Raw genomic sequence first — 18,151 nt, forward strand, 5'->3', positions numbered from 1 at the left:
TTCTTTGCTCTGGAAATCAACATGATTCAATCTTGTTCAAGCCAGTGGGCATTTATGAATTCCCACTTTGTGCATACATGTGCTGGGTGTCAAGTCCTCTGCTTTACTCCAGCTTTCCACTCTTAGAAATCTGCTTGTTTTTATTGGACGCACATTAACATGTTTATACTTGATAGTTGGCCTAGTTTTTATAAAAAGCAGTTAGTTTCACAAGGGCCAGATTGTAGGTGTGAATTGGGGTCATATCTTGCATTCTTCTAATTTCTCTTTGCTCAATGGAGAATAAAGAGAATTTGGCTAGGAAGGAGACTTGTAGACCTGGCTCTACTTCACTTCTAGCTATCAGCGACATTTGGCTTCATTTTTTTAACTTTGTGAAGGAAGAATTTAGAGGACCTTATCTTGGATCCTTGTGAGCCTTGCATTTTCTGACCATATGAGCTGGACCAGGTAAGTCTTTGCTGAGGTTGGTGTCTGCATCAATGAGGGAACAGTTCTCAAAGGTTTTTAGTGGTTCTCTTTTTTCTTTGTTATTGCAAGTGGATTTAGGAAAAATTCCCTGAAGTTGGGACAGGAGTCCTAAGTTGTTTTTCTTATCTCCCCACTATTGTTTTTTGGCAAGTGCCTGATTTCAAGCTTACATACTAGAATAGTTTATATCACTCTCTTGTCATTTGCAAAAGGAGTCTGGTGGTGTAGGGAAAAGAATATGGGCTCTGCAGTCATTCTGACATGGGATTGAATCCTACCTTTAGCACATAAGTAAACGTGTGACCATAGAAAAGTGATTTAACTCCTCTAAAAATAAAATGTTCTAATAAAAAATGACAGTAATAATTCTTCTCAGAGAAAACATAGTGATTAAATAGGACATGTGAAAATGACTGCCACTTAGTAGGTACTCAGTGTTACTCCTTTCCTCTCTCCCTCCCTTCCTTCCTTTCCTTTCTTCCTTAACGATGAATGTTACCTATTTCATCAATATGTTTGCAGTTAGCATCTGGGCTATCTAGTGATTATATGTGGATGGGTGGGGTTTTTCTCCTTCCCCCTTCCTCCTGAGGAGGACACACACCTGTCTAAATTAATAGATGATAGTGTCTTAATATATAGTAGATGCCTTCAAGATGAGAGATCTTGTGTGGAAGATCTGATTATTTTTCAGCTAACACACAAAAGGAAGACCATTACTTAGGCTCTTTTTTGCTGTTTCTTCTTCACTACTTGAGAACTAGATGAGGCTAATAAAACTTAAGGACTGACAAACCAGAATTTCAAACTCATAGACCTCAGCACCTGGAAGATTGTAAATGAGTGAAATGGGCTGAGTGTGAAAGAAAAGGCAATAGTATTACAAGATCCATGGGACATGGCACCTTTATTTTGGCATGAAAATGCAATAGACAGTGAACACTGTGGTGGCGTGAAGCAAGAAGAGACCTTTTTTTTTTTAAATGAATGAATGAATGAATGAGTGAATGAATGAATTTTAATATGAAATTTATTGTCAGATTGGTTTCTATACAACACCCAGTGCTCATCCCAACAGGTACCCTCCTCAATGCCCATCACCTACTTTCCCCTCCCTCCCACCCCCATCAACCCTCAGTTTATTCTCATTATTTAAGAGTCTCTTATGGTTTGGCTCCCTCCCTCTCTAACTTTTTTTTTTCCCCTTCCCCTCCCCCATGGTCTTCTGTTAAGCAGAGGCCTTTTAAAGGGAACAGCCACTACTCAGTCTGAGATAGTTATTGTTGTGTAGGAATATGGGTTCTTGATTTCCAGATCTTCCCATTTTTCTTTTTAAAAAAGTTTTTTAAAACGTGTATTCATTTTTGAGAGAGAGAGAGAGAGACAGAGCATGAGTTGGGGAGGAGCAGAGAGAGAGGGAGACACAAAATCTGAAGCAGGCTCCAGGCTCTGAGCTGTCAGCACAGAGCCTAACGCAGGGCTCAAACTCAGGGACCAGACCGTGAGATCATGACCTGAGCCGAAGTCAGACGAAGTGCCCCCAGATCTTCCCTTTTCAAGGGAACCCAGAAATATAAATATGTGAAAACCCTTGATTTCTTTAAGGATTTTATTTTTAAGTAATCTCTACACCCAACATGGGGCTCAAACTCACAACTCCTGGATCAAGAGTCACATACTCTACTGATTGAGCTAGCCAGGCACCCCTCAAGTTTTAATTCCCGGCAATTAACCCAAAATTTAAGATAATACTCTGGGCCAACTACCAAAGACTGCCAGCAGTTTATGGTCTCTGAGCTGAAAGGATCATGGAGCTAGCTAGCTGTGCAGTCACTGGTAAGGGAAAGAAGATACTAGTCCAAAAGGGAAGACCAGAGAGAGGGAGAGAGAAAGCTAGAAAAACAGGACAGGGGAACAATCCTGAATCCTCAGCTCTCTGTGAATTCTGAAATGGATTGTAATGTATCCTAAGTAAAGGACTGTTTTATGGGTGAGTACTTGACCAACTTAAAATAAGACCCCCTAAAGCAAGCATAACCCCACATGGTGATGTATGTACCGCTGGGTTTACAAATATTTGTTTTTCAACAACCAAAGTTGTCCCTCTTACTTTTGCAAAAAACAGATTACTTCAGTTTTCCATGAAAATTATAACGCATCTATGTAAATAAGGGAGCAACAAAATTTTCTAAATGCTTTTATTATTTTTTTTGACACAAATATTTCTGCGCCTCTTGAGCCCTTCTTGCTGATAAAAGAACTGGCAATACATTTGTTAATGACGCTTTCAAAATGTGCTTTGGTGCGTAGAGGTAATAATGTACTTTTTAGGTATGTTAATAATAAATTAAGGTTATAGTGGCTGCCATATTAGAGAAAATAGTGAATGGATTAGTCTTAGCAAAAAATTAGTTTTGCAAGTAGATAAGCTAAGGATATCAAAACTGAAAAAATTAGCTTCATACATTTTATTGTTTGTTTTTGATAAATAATATTCTATTATAGAATATAATACCTTACCCAGCACCTGACATATAGTAGGATATCAATAAATGTTTGTTAAATTCTACTGCCTTTTAATACAGTAATTTTCTTCAGTACTAATTTCCCAGATACAGCTCCAATAAAAATAAAAATTTGTAAGAGATTGGGGGGGATTCCTTTATAAAATTATATACTTCTAGAAAAAATGGCAGCAGCAAGAGAGAGAGAAAAGAAAGTGTGTTCTAAAAAGTGATTCCAACTCAGATTATTCAGAGATGACTACTTTGACCCTGTTTGTACTTATAGTCCCTGCTGACAATATGCTGGCAACATCCTTGGCCTCATTCTTTTTCTCTACTTATTTTGGCTTTACAGAGATCAGGTCTCAAGTCATGGGAATGTCCATGACCTTCAGTTGCTGAACTTTTCCTTCCTTCTTTTGTTCTTGCCTGGCTCAGAAGGGCATGCCAGGTGATGCATGTTACTTTTTCAGAGCTGAAGAAAGGATCTGGCCTGTGGAATCAATAGAGAAAAGCTTGGTCTCAACAATCTCTTGGTTCTCAACGCACCTCTTGTCAGCCAGCTGAGAAGCCTCTTTATAAATGCGTTCTGATTAGCTGTTTTAGGTTCTTGTGGTTTGTAAATCTCCTTTCTCCCACAGAGATATTATTAGGACATAGCCAGGCTAGAAAGGCTGTGGGAAGCTTTGGAGGTAGGAGGATCCAGAAAGGATTGCAGTAAGAAGGGAATTCCGTTTGGTGAACTCCGTAATCCAAAAGTAGCCCTGAGTTGATTCCATTTAGGAACCAAGGGTGGACTTTCTTGTTTGGTTCTTTGGCCCTTTAAGTTTCCCCATCTAGGACCAGGATATGAATCAGGAAAGAAATCAGCCTCAGGTGTGTCCTCTCATTTCTTTCTCTTCTAAACTTCAGCCTCCAGGCATCGCACTGTAGTTTTGGGCAGACTCTTGGGCTCTTCTGAATTTTTATCAGCTTTCTTTGATTCCCCATTAGGATTGCTATCATCAACTTTCTCTTCCTTTACTACTTTGGTTTCAATCATTTCCTTCTGCTGATTCTTGTTTGTAAAAGGGAAGGTCTTCACATACCTATAGGCATAAACATAAAATTAAAGTGAGACACTTCTATGTAACACATATGACAATAGATAACGCTTTGTCTGTGTTGGCATGTATTAGCACAGTATGCTGGTACCTTTATGTCAGATGCTAACATGTGCATTCTCAAATACATTGCATCCCTACCTTAGTGGATTCATTTAGATGAGACAGTAAATTTGCAGGCCACACTTAAGGCTGACCTCACAACCCTCCCACCAACAACAGAGAATTCCGAATCAAAATAAAGCATATACTTCCCCCCTAGATTTCAGTCTTTTCTTTTTATCTCTTGATTTTCAAAGGGACACCCATTGACCTGTTTCTAAAGTCTGGGTGACATGCATGTGCTGAAATAGTAGGAAAGATTGGGTGTTAGGGAGGAGAGGTGAGAAGAGGGAGAAAATTTACGATGTGAGAAGTCTACTGTCTCTGTTTTGACTGACGAAATGCTAACAACAACCCTGGAAAAAACACAAGATAGGAATGTGACAAACATTACAAGACTAACAATGTGCAACAACCCCACCTTTTGATGTAGCAAACTGCGAGACCAGCTGCAGCAGCAAAGAAGAGGAGCGCAAGCACTAGCAGAGCCGTGGGGACACCTGGAGGAAACAGAGACATCGTCTGTGGGTCCTTTGCTTACACAGTGTTGTGTGCTGCTCTTCTAATGATTCTTTACACGCATGAAGACAACAGATAATGCAGGGGAAAAGCCTTCTCTGTGACCACAACGAGGCTACTTAGAATGTTGGGCCCACATCTGCTTCTTTGCTTCTTTTCCTATAGAATCCCAGGCCTTGCCTCTCAAGCTCTATTCTATAAATTGCAATATCATGGAGTCCATTTCCTCTCTGTGGCTGTGGGATGATAGGTTTGGAGCTAGTTAGGTGTAAACCCTTCCTTTTAAATAGGAAGACAAACTTTCTAATCATAGGCATTTAAAAGCATATATATATATACATATATATATATATATTAAACTCTGATATATTAATAGTGTCTTATTTTTAAAGTCTTTGAGTTTTAAAAGTGAAGCTATTTTATACTCATATACTATGATTTTTAGTTTAATCATTAAGGTTCTTTAGAGCCCTCAAGTTCTATGACTTTATGAAAGTTGAGTTTGCATTAAGGTTTTACTTGTATGGCCAATCTGGAGACAGCCTAGTTTTTTATGTATTTTCTGTTATACATAAACACACAAACACACACAAATATACTGCAAACACAGAAAGCTTTTACCTCCAAACCCAACAACTTCATTCTTGAATGCTGCTTTATTTTCAATGTAAGATTCTGTTTCTGTAGATATGGTGCTAGTTTCCACAAAAGCTTCTGTTACACAAATCAACTTTCTTTTCCGTCGAGAAGTGGAAGCCAAAGCAGAAGTAGGAGCAAGAGTAGGTGTAGTAGAGTAAGGTGCAACAGTAGATGAAGCCGAGTATGCACTGTCACTGGTGATCATTTCTGTTGTGTATGTTGCCTCATGAGTGTTGAATATGGGATCTTTGGTGGTGATAACTTCTGGAGAGCATGAGTTAATCCGAGTATCTGTTGGGGGAGGGAAAAATAAAGTAACAAGTAAGTATTGTAACACCTCCTAATGTTCTTCCTGCCTCTAGTGTTACTCCTTTCCAGTCCCCTTATACTGCAGCCAGAATGGTCTTAGAAAAATGCAAATCTAATCATATCACTTCCTTAGAATCCTTCAGTGACTGCCTCTACTCAGTGGCCCATAAGGCCCTTTGTGATCTGTCTCCTGCTGACATGGCTAGCCTTATCTGACCAGTGTATCTCTCCTTCCTCTTGCCTACTCAGATTTCTTCAGTTTCTTTGATGTGTTTTCTCTCATATCCAAGCCTTGACCATGATGCTTTCTTCACCTGTAAGACTCTTTGTCCCCTTTACTTAGCTATTACTTACTCTTCAAGTCTCAGATTGAACATCTCTTTATTAGGCAGACTTGATGACTAGATTGGGTTCCGAGGCATATGTTTTTGTACCTCCTTATACTTCCCTTGTCAAGGTTCTCATTGCACTGCTCTACATAGACTGAGCTCCTTGGAAGCAGGACCCCTGTCTTATCATTCCCTGTGCCTAGCACATAATACATGCTCAATAAATATTTGATGAATAAAGAAAGGAAAGAAAAGTGACAGGATGGAAGGAGTAGCTGGGGAGACTGAATATATACAGATGACACCACTTCAGGACAAAGATCTAAAACCAGCTTTCTCTGTGCTCTTCAAAATAAAAAAAATTTTAAGGAGGGGAGCAGGGGCTGGATATAGGTTTATCTGTTTCCTATCTGTTGGCTCTGGTGGAGAGGAAACTCAACATCTTTGAGCAGCTAACTCTGAGTCAATCATGACACTTTATTTAGCAATTTTATTAAACTCTCATTTTATAGGGAGAAACTGAAGTTCAGTGAAATTAAATAACTTGCCCAAAGTCACATACCTAGTAAATGGCAGAGCCATATGATATATTATAATATGACATATTATAATATATAGTATAATATAATAGATATAATATGAGTTTGCATCTATTTCAAATTCCTACTTATTTCTGGCAGTGGGTACCATCAGCTGGAATGTTAGCTAGGAAGAAAAAGTTATTTCATTCATTTTTGAAAAATACCATAAATTACCAGACAAGGTCATTACACACACATTCAGTCAGAATTTTATACTATTTATTATACTTATAAAATATCTCTATTGAAACACACATCATCCTTGACCTCTGCCTTGAACTTTTAGTTACATTTCTCATTCTTGAGCACATGCTAAGTTTTTCTTCAAAAAATGAAAAAATTTCAATATCAGGGAAAAAACATATGAGCACATTATATGTTGGGAACTGAAAATACAGATACAATTAGGTCTAGTTCCAGTTTCCAGTACAGAAGTATTTTGATAAAGAGATTCACAGAGGAGATGGCATTTGAGCAAGGTATGGAGGGTTAATGTGTTTGTTCAACAAATATTTATTGAGTTCCAACTCTGTGCAAAACACTGTTCTAGGTGTTAAGGTCATGATACAAAGAAAACAGAGTCCTTACTTTTAAGGGCCTTATATGCTAATGGAAGGATAAGATTTTTTTTAAAAGCCAGAAATTTCAGAGTATGATAAATGTTAAGAAGAAAATTAAAGAGAATAAGGATTAAACTGGTAGGGGTGGGGGATAGATACTTTGAATTAAAAAAAAATTTTAAATTTTAATATAATTTATTGTCAAATTGGCTAACATACAGTGTGTACAGTGTGCTCTTGGTTTTGGGGGCAGATTCCCGTGATTCATCACTTACATACAATACCCATTGCTCATCCCAACAAGTGCCCTCCTCAATGCCCGTCACCCATTTTTCCCTCTCCCCCCGCTCCCCCCCCAATTAACCCTCAGTTTGTTCTCTGTATTTAAGAGTCTTTTATGGTTTGCCTCCCTCCCTCTTTGCTTTTAACTATTAAAAAAATCTTTTTTAATGTTTATTTTTGAGAGAGAGAGAGAGAGAGCATGAGCTGGGGAGGAGGAGGGGCAGTGAGAGCAGGAGACACAGAATCCAAAGCAAGCTCTAGGCTCTGAGCTGTCAGCACAGATCCTGACGTGGGGATTGAACTCACAAACCATGAGATGATGACCTGAGCCGAAGTCAGATGCTTAATCGACTGAGCCACCAGGCATCCCAAGAAGATACTTTGAATAGGATGATAGGAGAAAGTGAGGTGATACTTAAGCTGAGGCCTAAATGATAAAAAGTAGCCAGTCATTGAAAATCTAGGGCAAAATCATTCCAAGAAAAGAGAACAGGAAGTTCAAGAGCCCAAAGCTGAATGAACTCAGTATGTTTGATGAATAAAAGGCCAGTATGTTTGGAACACAGCAGAAGCTCATCTAGTATGCAGGAAGGAATAGAATATTCCAGTCAATAGGAATAGCATGATCCAAGAATCCAGAAGTTTGAAAATGTAGTTACAGAAAAATGATAAGGAGTGCAGGGTGGCTGGAGAGTAGAGTGTATATATGATTGGTAGCATGAAAGACTGCAAGCAGGAGATGAAACTGGGTAGATTGACTAGAGCCAGAGTATTGAGATTCGTAATTGCCTTGTTAAAGCATTTGGAATGTATTTTGTAGGAAATGGAATTTTCAACTGGGTCCACAAACCTCCTAACTGATATACAGGAGTTCTCATACATGCTCACTTTAATGCGTAAAAGGCTTCATAGTTTACATCATATTCTCAAATAGGAAGTCACCAAGGGCTATGGAGCAGAGGAGTAACATAATTATCAGTGGAGGTGTGTGGAGGATGAAATGCAATGGGGAGAGAGTACAATCCAGGAATAAGGAAGGAGATTATTGCAATTGCAAAGAAATAGGGGAATCCAGAAGTATCTGGAATCCTAAAAGTTATATTTTAGAGATCTCCTAGGGAAAAGTGATTTTTTGAACCCTGGCTATAGGTTAGAGTCATCTGGGGAGTTTTTAAAAATATTGATGCCCAGAACCCAACCGGGGCCTGGTATATTATTGATGTGTAGTCATCACCATGGAAGGTGCTACATGGGAGTAGTGACTCAAGATTTAAATCCTGGCTCTTTCCTTTATTGACTAGGATCATAGCAAAATATACTCTAAACATCAGTTATTTCTCCTGGAAAATAGAAATGATACCCTTCTGTCATTTTACTGAGGGTTAATGAGATAATAAATGTGTAGGGCCTGTCATAATGTATGAGCATGATAGACAGGATCTATCTAACAATTACTTTCCTTTGCCTCTCTGTTCATTAAATATAGCCAACAGGGCCACAGTGTGAGGGAGCAACAGCAGTCTGGTCCCATAATTCCTACTGGGTTGACGACATACCTCAAACTATGAATATGATTTCTTTAGAATGTGCCAAATGTACTGATATTAAACACAGAGTGTAGTTGGAGTCCAAGAGGAAAGATAGGAGTAAAGGGTATGGGAAGGCTTCTTGAAGATGATGGCACTCGAGAATTGAATAAAGAGTAGCAGTTAACTAAATAGAAAGATGGGCATTGTGGTGGAGGGAACAGCATGAAACAGATGGTGCATGCAGAGCATTCAAAGCACCTAGATCTGGTCCCCCAAAGCTCACAAAGATAGCAATAAAAAAGACAATTAGGATAAAGTGTAGGGTCAGGTTTAAGTTACTCTGATAGACCTCACAAGATAACCATAAAAAAGAAAGTTATAAAAACAAATGGCATATGCTTAGGATTAGCATTTGGATAAAAGTTAGATTATCTCTGATCCTCACAAAGATGGCAAACAAAAGCAGATGAACCTAATTTATTTCAAACTGATAGTATAACTACACAGAGTTGTGAATTTTTCAAGTCCCTTTTGCACATACTTCATTGACAGTACACCCTTAGAGGGCTATATTCTGGGGACTAAAAGAAATGCAAAGAAATCTCAAATTTCGCTCAATGGGCTCATTATTCCTAATAATGTTGGTTTTATAATTTTGAAACTATCATAGGATGAGAAAGTATAGTAATATTATTTATTGGGAACTGTGATTTTCTGTGTAAGAGAAAAATATAAGTGTAAAACAAAGTAAACTAAGAAAAAGCTTGACCTGTTATATTTGAGCTGGAAATATCAATACAAATTCATAATTTTTATTTTTTATTAAAAATTTTTAAAATTTATTCATTTTTGAGAGACAAAGAGAGACAGAGCATGAGTGGGGGAAGGGCAGAGAGAAAGGGAGACACAGAATTGGAAGCAGGCTCCAGGCTCTGGGCTGTCAGCACAGAGCCTGACTCAGGGCTCTAACTCATGAACCACCAGATCATGACCTGAGCTGAAGTCAGATACTTAACTGACTGAGCCACCCAGGTGCCCCCAAATTCATAATGTTTAGATATAAGTCTGTATTTTAGTGGATAGCTCTGCATATATATATATATATATAGAGAGAGAGAGAGAGAGAGCGAGAGCTATATATGTATAGAGCTATCCACTAAAAATACTGAAGAAGCAGTGAATACTCCAGTAGTAATGAAAACTACTTGCATCCAGATCTTGGTTTCAAATTAACATTCTCCATTAAAAAGAACATGGCTTCTTGGAGAAATAAATGGCTGGTTCCATATCAGGGGCAGAGAAAGTACAACGTGAGTGTGGGACATGCTATTATGTCAGAAAGCAAGGAATTACTCAAATATTAATGGAATAAAGAACACAAAAGTCAACTAGAAGGGGCTCCTACTCACCAAATTTGGGACAATTTGAGCATCAAAAAGAATAAAAGAATAATAATTGTAAAATTGATTACAACATATTGAACACACAGAATAAGTAAAATATAATGTATTCATAGTAGTATAAGAGGGGGGGAAGAAATGTGTGTGGGGGGTGGGGTTGGAGAAGAGAGAGATTCTTCTGCATCAAAGAATTCCAGCTAATAAATGTAAAAGGAAGATTAGAAACATCACCATTTTGTAACCCCACATATAATAACTGATTCCAGTAAGAATAACCAATGGCTGCTTAAACTCTAGGTACTAGATAGTTGGGGTCAGAATATATGCATGGTGCCAAAATATCACATTATGGGTTACTTACTCATTGCAAGGGGAAAAGCATATCTTTATGAGTTCCTTTAGAGAGGTCTGGCAGTCACCATATTATTCAAATGACCAAAGTTAGCATATTAATAGTGGGACATACTGACATTAAGTTGGGATGTGATTTAAAATGCACAATATCATCTATGAAATATTATTCTCAAAATGTTGAACAAGAGTCTAATCAAGCCTTTAGATCTAACTTTAAGCATACAGGAAATATAGGGGTTGGAAGTATGAGTTAAATGAAACCATGAGGAAATACACAAATCCAAGTCCTCTTCCTTTGACTCCATTTTGTGAAGTCCAGAGGGCTGGGTATCATATCATCACACTGACAGCTGGGAGGAAGGCCAGGAAGTTGAAAGGCTAGGTCACTTGACAGGCATGGGCTGGCTATGAGATAAACAGGTTTGTGAACCACCAATTCCCCAACCAAAAGCGGTAGGCATAAGAGGCAGAAGAGAGAAGGAGGATGGTGAAACAAACAAAAAAAGCTTTATTCCACTTTTGACTCTGCCACCAACAGAACAAGCCAAACCTTCATTCTGAGCTATCATTTCATCCATGAAATGAGGGAAGAGGACAAAGCGTCTTTCAGGGCTCTTTCTAGGTCAAAGCCTCCTGATTCAGAGAACTGCTTGGATCCTATGTTGCCTTTGGGCAACATAATGTTGCTGGTGCACACTTATCTCTTGGATCTTAGAGAATGACTTTGGAATCTGCCCTTGTATATGATCTTTAGAAGGTCAGATTTATGAGTATGTGTGAAGTGTAATAAATCAGCAGAGAATAAGTAATTAGTGAAAGAAAAACTTTCTGGGAAGTTCCTTAGGTAGAGCACTTGGGATAGGTGGATGTGGTCTCCAAGCAAAGTTAATAGGATGACTGTGTGACCATGAGCAAACCAATTCTATTTCCTAACTTCAACTCCTTCCTTCATAAAATGATCTTATTCTTAAAAATGTCAAGTGTAGTGAGGCCCCTGGGTGACTCAGTTAGTTAAGCATTTGACTCTTGATCCAGCTCAGGTCTTGATCTCAGGGTCATGAGTTCAAGCCCTGCACTGGGATCCATGCTGGGTGTGAAGCCTACTTAAAAAAAAAAGAAAAAATGTAGCATCTGAATTTCCTCTCCTTTAAAAGAATGTAGGGTAAGGTAAAGAGCATGCTTTCAGAGTTAGACCTGTGTTAAAATCTTTGTTGTAAGTGAGAACTTAGACAAATATACTTATGTCCTTTGGGTTAAATTTTCTCCTCTGCAAAATGGGAGTGACAAAGTATACCTTATAAAGAGATTGTCAAGGTTCAGTATGATAACTCAATACATTGCTTTGTCTATAGTGAATATTTCCTTACCTTCTTCTTATTTATCTTATAAGATGGAGGAATGTGGGTAATGGAACCTCCTGGGTTGCCCTCTTCCTATGTTGCCATTTAGTCATATTTTCCCTAACTTTTTCCTCTGAGGGGCACATGACCAACTCTGGCCTGGTCCTACATAGAGGCAGTATTGGGAGTATTAAATGACCATCACCAAGATTCCTTCTGCTGCTACTCAGGGCTACTCAGACAGGTCATAGAGCTAGAGAAAACATGGAGAGGCTACAGATATGACTCACCAGATGAGTTGTAACAGTAGGCCAAGAACTTTTTGCTGAGTGAATTTCTCCAAACCAGGACACCCATCCCATTCTTCCCACACTTGGGGTTCGGGAGAATCCGAGGGATGACCAGAAACTTATCTGCAACCCATCCATAGCTATAACAGAATACACATGAGTTGAATGGAAACATTTATCTCTACTGCTGAACAAGAACACAGAGCTGGAAGAGGCACAGCAGTATTGTGAATACAGTTGTTTCTCACCTGCAAGTCTCAAAGCCAGACCTCCACGCTGCTTCAATCTGGTCTTTGCTGGCCAAAGTTAGTCCCATCAGCCTACAGGCCTCCTGGGCTTCTGTGAAATTCAGCTGCTGGGTTGTCTTTTTGTTCACAAGGGTGACCCCTACAATTCTGCATGGTGCTGAGATGGAAAGTTCTGCAAAGGAATCACAGAGGTCCTCAATTTGCCGCTGTCCTTGTTCCCAGCCTGTAAGCTATTCTTCCTAGCAAAGTATTATTGTCTTGTTAGAGTAGTGAGGTCCTTGTGGCTGGGATTGACGGTTAGCTATAACAGGCCAGACATTTCCCACAAGGAAATCCTGCTGGGTTAGGGTGGGTCTTTGCTCTGGTCCCAGCTGTACCTCTCATCAGATTTGAGTCTATCCTACACCACTACATTAAGGGGTTTTTTACATAGAGACTTGTTCTTTACATAGAGACTTTCGCCACCAGTTCCTTGGGTTGAGTCTAGGTGATACAGTTGCTGCGAACCTTTTTAGAGTCTATAAAATGAAAGGTCTGAGATTTTGAGAAAGATAGAATTCAGGGCTCTGGTTAATAGAACAGCTAACAATACACCAAACCAATATGGCTTGGGAACACCAGTATTTCTGAGATGGGCTGAAAAATGTTGCACTTGGTATAACACAATGTGAGCTTTCTCAGTCCCAGGTGTTCTCTGACCATTGGGGGGCAGGCTTACTCAGAAGTTCCTAAAGAAATCAGGCAGTAAACCTGGCATGACAGAGAAACTAAATAAAGTTGAGTTTTGGAGTCTGGCCTATGTCACTTGCTAGCTCTGAGATCTTAGGCTAGTTATTTAATCTTTTTGAGCCTCAGTTTCCTTATTCATAAAATTGAGAGAGTAACAGTATCTATTGTATAGGGTAGTGACAGTTGAATGAATTAATTCAAATAAAAATGCTTAGCATAGTGCCTGTCACAAAGTAGGTGCTCAGTAAATCATAAGTAACATCATTATGTTCTCTTCAAAGCTTTTTGGTTTTAGTTCTCTAATGACTGATCTCTCAAGGGAAGGTGAGGCAGTTGAATAGATATGTTGTGAATATATTTTACTCAAAAATTCATGAATCCAAAAGTTCTTTAGATCACTTTCTTGGATCTGGGATTTATAGACCTGTATAAAATTGCAAAATTGTATTGCATTCAGGTGCATTATTCCTATTGGGCTTTGTCCACAAAAATCCATAAGAGGGCATTGCAATCTTCCAAGAGGTTGCTTGTACACAGATCTGTGTGTTGGATACCCAGTCAAATGCTTTGATCACTTTCTAGGTTGGTATTTAAAATAAGTTTCTTGAAAACATAGAAGGAGTATTTCTAAGTCCTCCATGTGGCCTTGCTATGCTCTGGAGCAAGAAGCTAGAAGAGGTAATATGTATATGATACACAATATTTGTGGATGGCCTTATTTGCTTCCAGACGTTGCCCTCACGATGAGAAACCAGAGAGTCAACACCCCAAAATGAGTGTTAATGACAAAACAGCCTCTTATGGCTATATGTACTAATACTAATACCTATAGCAATACGGATATTAATACTAATACTAGGGATACCTGGATGGCACTGACAGTGTGGAGCCTGCTTGGGATTCTCTTTCTCTCCCTCTCTCTCTGCCCCTCCCCTGCTCTCTCTCTTTCAAAATAAATAAATAAACTTTAAAAAATACTAATACTAATTCTAACATCTATCATCTGTTTATGCTACTCTGTGCCAAACCCTGTCTCCTTTAATAGAAAGTTGAGGCTCAGGGAGATTAAGTAACTTTCCCAAACCCAAGGATATAAGCATGGATATAGGACAGATTGAGTGCACAAACCCCACAAACTCTAAAACCCCACTATTTTGCTTCCCACTGTGTTATGGAGGAGAAAATGAACACACACACACACACACTCTACAATTAGAGCTAAACTCTCCAAACACACCATTTGTCCTGGAATTTGGCTTAGCCCATGAGCTTGCTATTGTTCAAATCTCATGGCTGTTTCTTTAGGAATACCTGCAGAGAAGGTTTATTAATTACGCTATAAAGTGGTATTGCTACTCTTCCATCATAACTCATTTTTACCTTAAAAGTTATTATTTAGAGTAATGAAGGACCTATTCTGGACAATGGATCTAGCTTTGATTATTCACCTGTTATTAATAGGCTCTGGGACTCTGGCAAGTTATTGTTCTCATTTGTAAGATGAAAATGGTTGGTTCTATCTATCTTCTTCACAAAATTTTTGTCAGAATTAAGTTAGATAACTTGTGCCTAGCAGGGACTGGGTCCATAAGAGATAGTCAACAAATATTAGTCGTTTTTATGCTTTCCTAGTTTTTTTAAAGACAAAAGTAGGGAGTTGGAATCCAAGGGCTATTCCACTAACCTCTTCCTTAAGAATTTTTAGGAAACAGCAGGCATCGTAGAAATACTGTATGTTTGGATCAGATAGAGTTGAATTCAAACCCAAGCTTTTTTTTACCATCTATACGGCATTAGGAAGTCACTTGGCTTCATTTGAGCCTGCTGTTTCATCTATAAAATGTCTACTTGAGAAGATTTTTTTTAAGTTGATTTTTTAATTTTGAGAGAGAAAGTGAGAGCACAAGAGTGGGGAGGGGCAGAGAGAGAGAGAGAGGGAGAGAGAGAGAGGGAGAGAGAGAGAGAATCCCAAGCAAGTTCCCTACTGTCCATGAAGATCTCAAAAAACGTAAGATCATGACCTGAGCCAAAATCAAAAGTCAGACGCTTAACCAACTGAGCCACCTAGGTGCCCCTTCTTGAGAAGATTAAATGAAATTTCATATATTACGTACATAAAAGTTATATATAATATAAAATATGATATATATAATTTAATTTCCTTAGGAAATTTTTGCCATCATTAAAGATAGTCCAGAGTGCAATGGAATTATTGTTAAAGAACAATTTCCAAAATATTTGAGTCATGGCAGCATTGTGGGGAAAAGTCTCCCAGGGGAATTTCAAAGAGGACCAAACTTATTTGAGAATAACAATTCTGGAATTTTGAAAAAAAAATATTACTCTAGGCTCTCATAATAAATATAACAATATATGAATCAACTCAGGATATCTGATTCCTACATACTTTATATCACAGAGCCTATTCCAGCATAGGAACACACAACTTTCTTTTTAAAGTGCTCAAATTTTCATTTGCCTGGAGCTATAATAAGTGATTTGTGGTTACAATTTTTTTGCCTACATTGCAGAGTGAGGTTACCACTTAGGCATCTCAAAAGCCTGGAAATCCCTTAAAGCCATTCCTTTTTGGTAGGGAGATAGTGACTAATTTTCAAACCTATATTTTCACACTTTTTCAGTTAATTTGCTATTTATTTCATATTAAAAACATATGCATTCAATTGTAATACAGAAAAATTGAAATTAAAATAATTATATTGACACTTCCAAAAATATAAAACAGGTCAATATTTAGTGAAAGTTGGCCATTTTTCCCAGCTTTTAGTGCTTGCTTAAAATTCATTACAATCATGGTTTATTTCTTCAATGAAATACTTTTAAAAACAAATGATCTCTCCTCAATATTTTGTTTCAAAATATTCTCATTAAAAAGATTCGATAACCAAAAATAAAAGTCAAAATAACATAAAGGTAAATGTGAATCAGTCTGGTGAAGTCAACAATATGGTAAAAACATTTCTGGCAGAGCAACACTATGAACTAGATCTGTGGATATTGAGGGTCCCCTACTCCCAGCAATCCATAGTTAAGAATTTGGTAGGCTTAGGACAGTTTGCAAGATCTTGCTTTGCCTCAGGTTGGAAATCTGGTAAGAAACCTACCTTCTACACGGAGAGAGCCATGGACCAGGAGCTTTGTGGTCCAGATGGAGGCAAGAAGCAACATCAGGCTGAAGCACTTGGCCATTATGCAAATCCCTTATGAGCCAGAGAAGCACCCTGGGTGGTCACTGGTAGTAATAGAAGCAGGCAATCACCAGTCTAGATGGAGTCTTCTGGAAATACATTGGAGCCCCACTGCTTCATTTCATAACTGAGACATCCGGATTTCCCTGCTTTCAAGCTTCTGACTTGTCAAGGTCACTGGGGGAAATGAGTGACGTCCCTTAAATGCCCAGGCTGTACTTTGTGGATTGCTTTCTGGAAAATTTAGCTAATGCTGACTCAGAAAACACACAAATGAGGAAGACAGATAGCACAGCATAAACTGCTAGAGGTTTCCCCAATTCCCATATTCCCTGCCATCCCCTACCTCCCCAACCAGCTCAGTTCTGACATGGTTCATTGTTATTACCTGTGGAGCCCATTCATTTATATACTCTTAGGAATGTCTGTCTCTAAAGGAGATTGAGCATGGATTGTGCTTCTTTTCCTCCCACAGTCAGTGATTTTTTTTTTTTCTCCAGCTGCTTATCTTTGTGAAGGCGGCGGTTGTGGGCAGGGGATGATGCAGAAGCTCATGAAAGCAAATGCACACTTAAATACTGAGAACAGGGTGTATATGCCTATCTTTTCTCATACACCATGGCAAGTGATTCTTTCTTCAAAGAAACAAGACACACACAATTCATATTTAGAAAACACAACTGGGGGACAATTCACAAAATTTTAGTCATTTTTCACTTTACAAAAGGATTTTTGAGGTTATAATAGTAATTACCACAAGCATCCTTTATATAATAACTCTCTCTTTAATAGCTTCTCTTTTATTCTGGTAGACCAAAATTCAATTTAGAGTTCCCCTTTCTTGCTTGATGAATGTGAGGTTTATATGTACTGTGTATAAGTAGACTGCACTCTCTGTTTTCCCAGATGGATATTCAATGGTTTGTATTCCATGGGAATTATGGAATTCTGACTTGTGAATAATGCCTTGAGCAATGGTTTATGAGTTTTCTTCAAAATGAATGTCATTCACAGGAGTTTTTGGATAATGATTTATTTTCTTACAAATGGTATTGGTCATAAAATTAGATATCCATACAGAAAATACCAGCAATGAAAGGAGAATCTGTTCTGCACATAGGTGACTTGTAAGAGACCAGGGGATAGCCCTTAAATGTCTCTAATATTTAAATATCTGTCCACCTCATTACTTGGGTGAGCACAAGTCCCAAGGTATAGTTAACTTGGAAACATATGTGACTCTATCACCACGGAACTAGATAGACAAGGAGGAAGGAATCAGGTCTTTTTCATCATTATCCTTAAAACCTAGCACCATGCCCAAAGGAGAGGTAGCCTTCAAGCATTTTTCTAAAGTATTTCAAAAAGAAAGAAGGAAAGAAGACAGGAAGGGAAAAACAAACTGTAGAATGCAAGGATTTGGATGGGAGAAATAACTTATGAGAAAAGAAAAGAATGACCTAAATTTTGGAAACAAACTTCTAGAAGGGGAGTTATTAGATAAAGGGAGTCTGCATGATGGTGCTGGTGCTTAAGAATGAGTTTCTGAAAGAGGAAACAATCTTACTTTTTTGGATATCTATATTGAGAGAAGTTAAGCCACTATGGGAATGTGATTGAGAATGATTGATGGGAACTTGTTGCCTCTCTCGC

The 18,151-nt window shown here is 38.4% G+C and overlaps 1 protein-coding gene across 1 annotated transcript; it reads right to left on the reverse strand.

Moving 5' to 3' along the window:
• Positions 1 to 3,876: 3,876 nt before the first annotated feature.
• On the reverse strand, positions 3,877 to 16,499 carry LYVE1 (lymphatic vessel endothelial hyaluronan receptor 1). Its single transcript, XM_047070039.1, has 6 exons — positions 16,415 to 16,499; positions 12,561 to 12,732; positions 12,313 to 12,452; positions 5,321 to 5,629; positions 4,602 to 4,680; positions 3,877 to 4,063 (listed from the first exon to the last, which is right to left on the reverse strand). The coding sequence occupies exons 1-6, from the start codon at positions 16,497 to 16,499 to the stop codon at positions 3,877 to 3,879; spliced, it is 972 nt and encodes a 323-aa protein (XP_046925995.1).
• Between the last annotated feature and the right edge of the window lie 1,652 nt (positions 16,500 to 18,151).

Source organism: Lynx rufus, unplaced genomic scaffold (assembly GCF_022079265.1).
Source record: "Lynx rufus isolate CCGP_SWC_20201006 ecotype Redwood Valley unplaced genomic scaffold, mLynRuf1.p SCAF_9, whole genome shotgun sequence".
In the NCBI taxonomy this organism is placed as follows: domain Eukaryota; kingdom Metazoa; phylum Chordata; class Mammalia; order Carnivora; family Felidae; genus Lynx; species Lynx rufus.

Coding starts and splice junctions, on each gene's coding strand:
- LYVE1 (XM_047070039.1), bottom strand. CDS start 16,499: ATGGCCAAGTGCTTCAGCCTGATGTTGCTTCTTGCCTCCATCTGGACC. Junction 4,681..5,320: donor TGAAGTTGTTGGGTTTGGAG/GTAAAAGCTTTC, acceptor TGTTTCCTCCAG/GTGTCCCCACGGCTCTGCTA. Junction 4,064..4,601: donor GCAGTTTGCTACATCAAAAG/GTGGGGTTGTTG, acceptor TTATGCCTATAG/GTATGTGAAGACCTTCCCTT.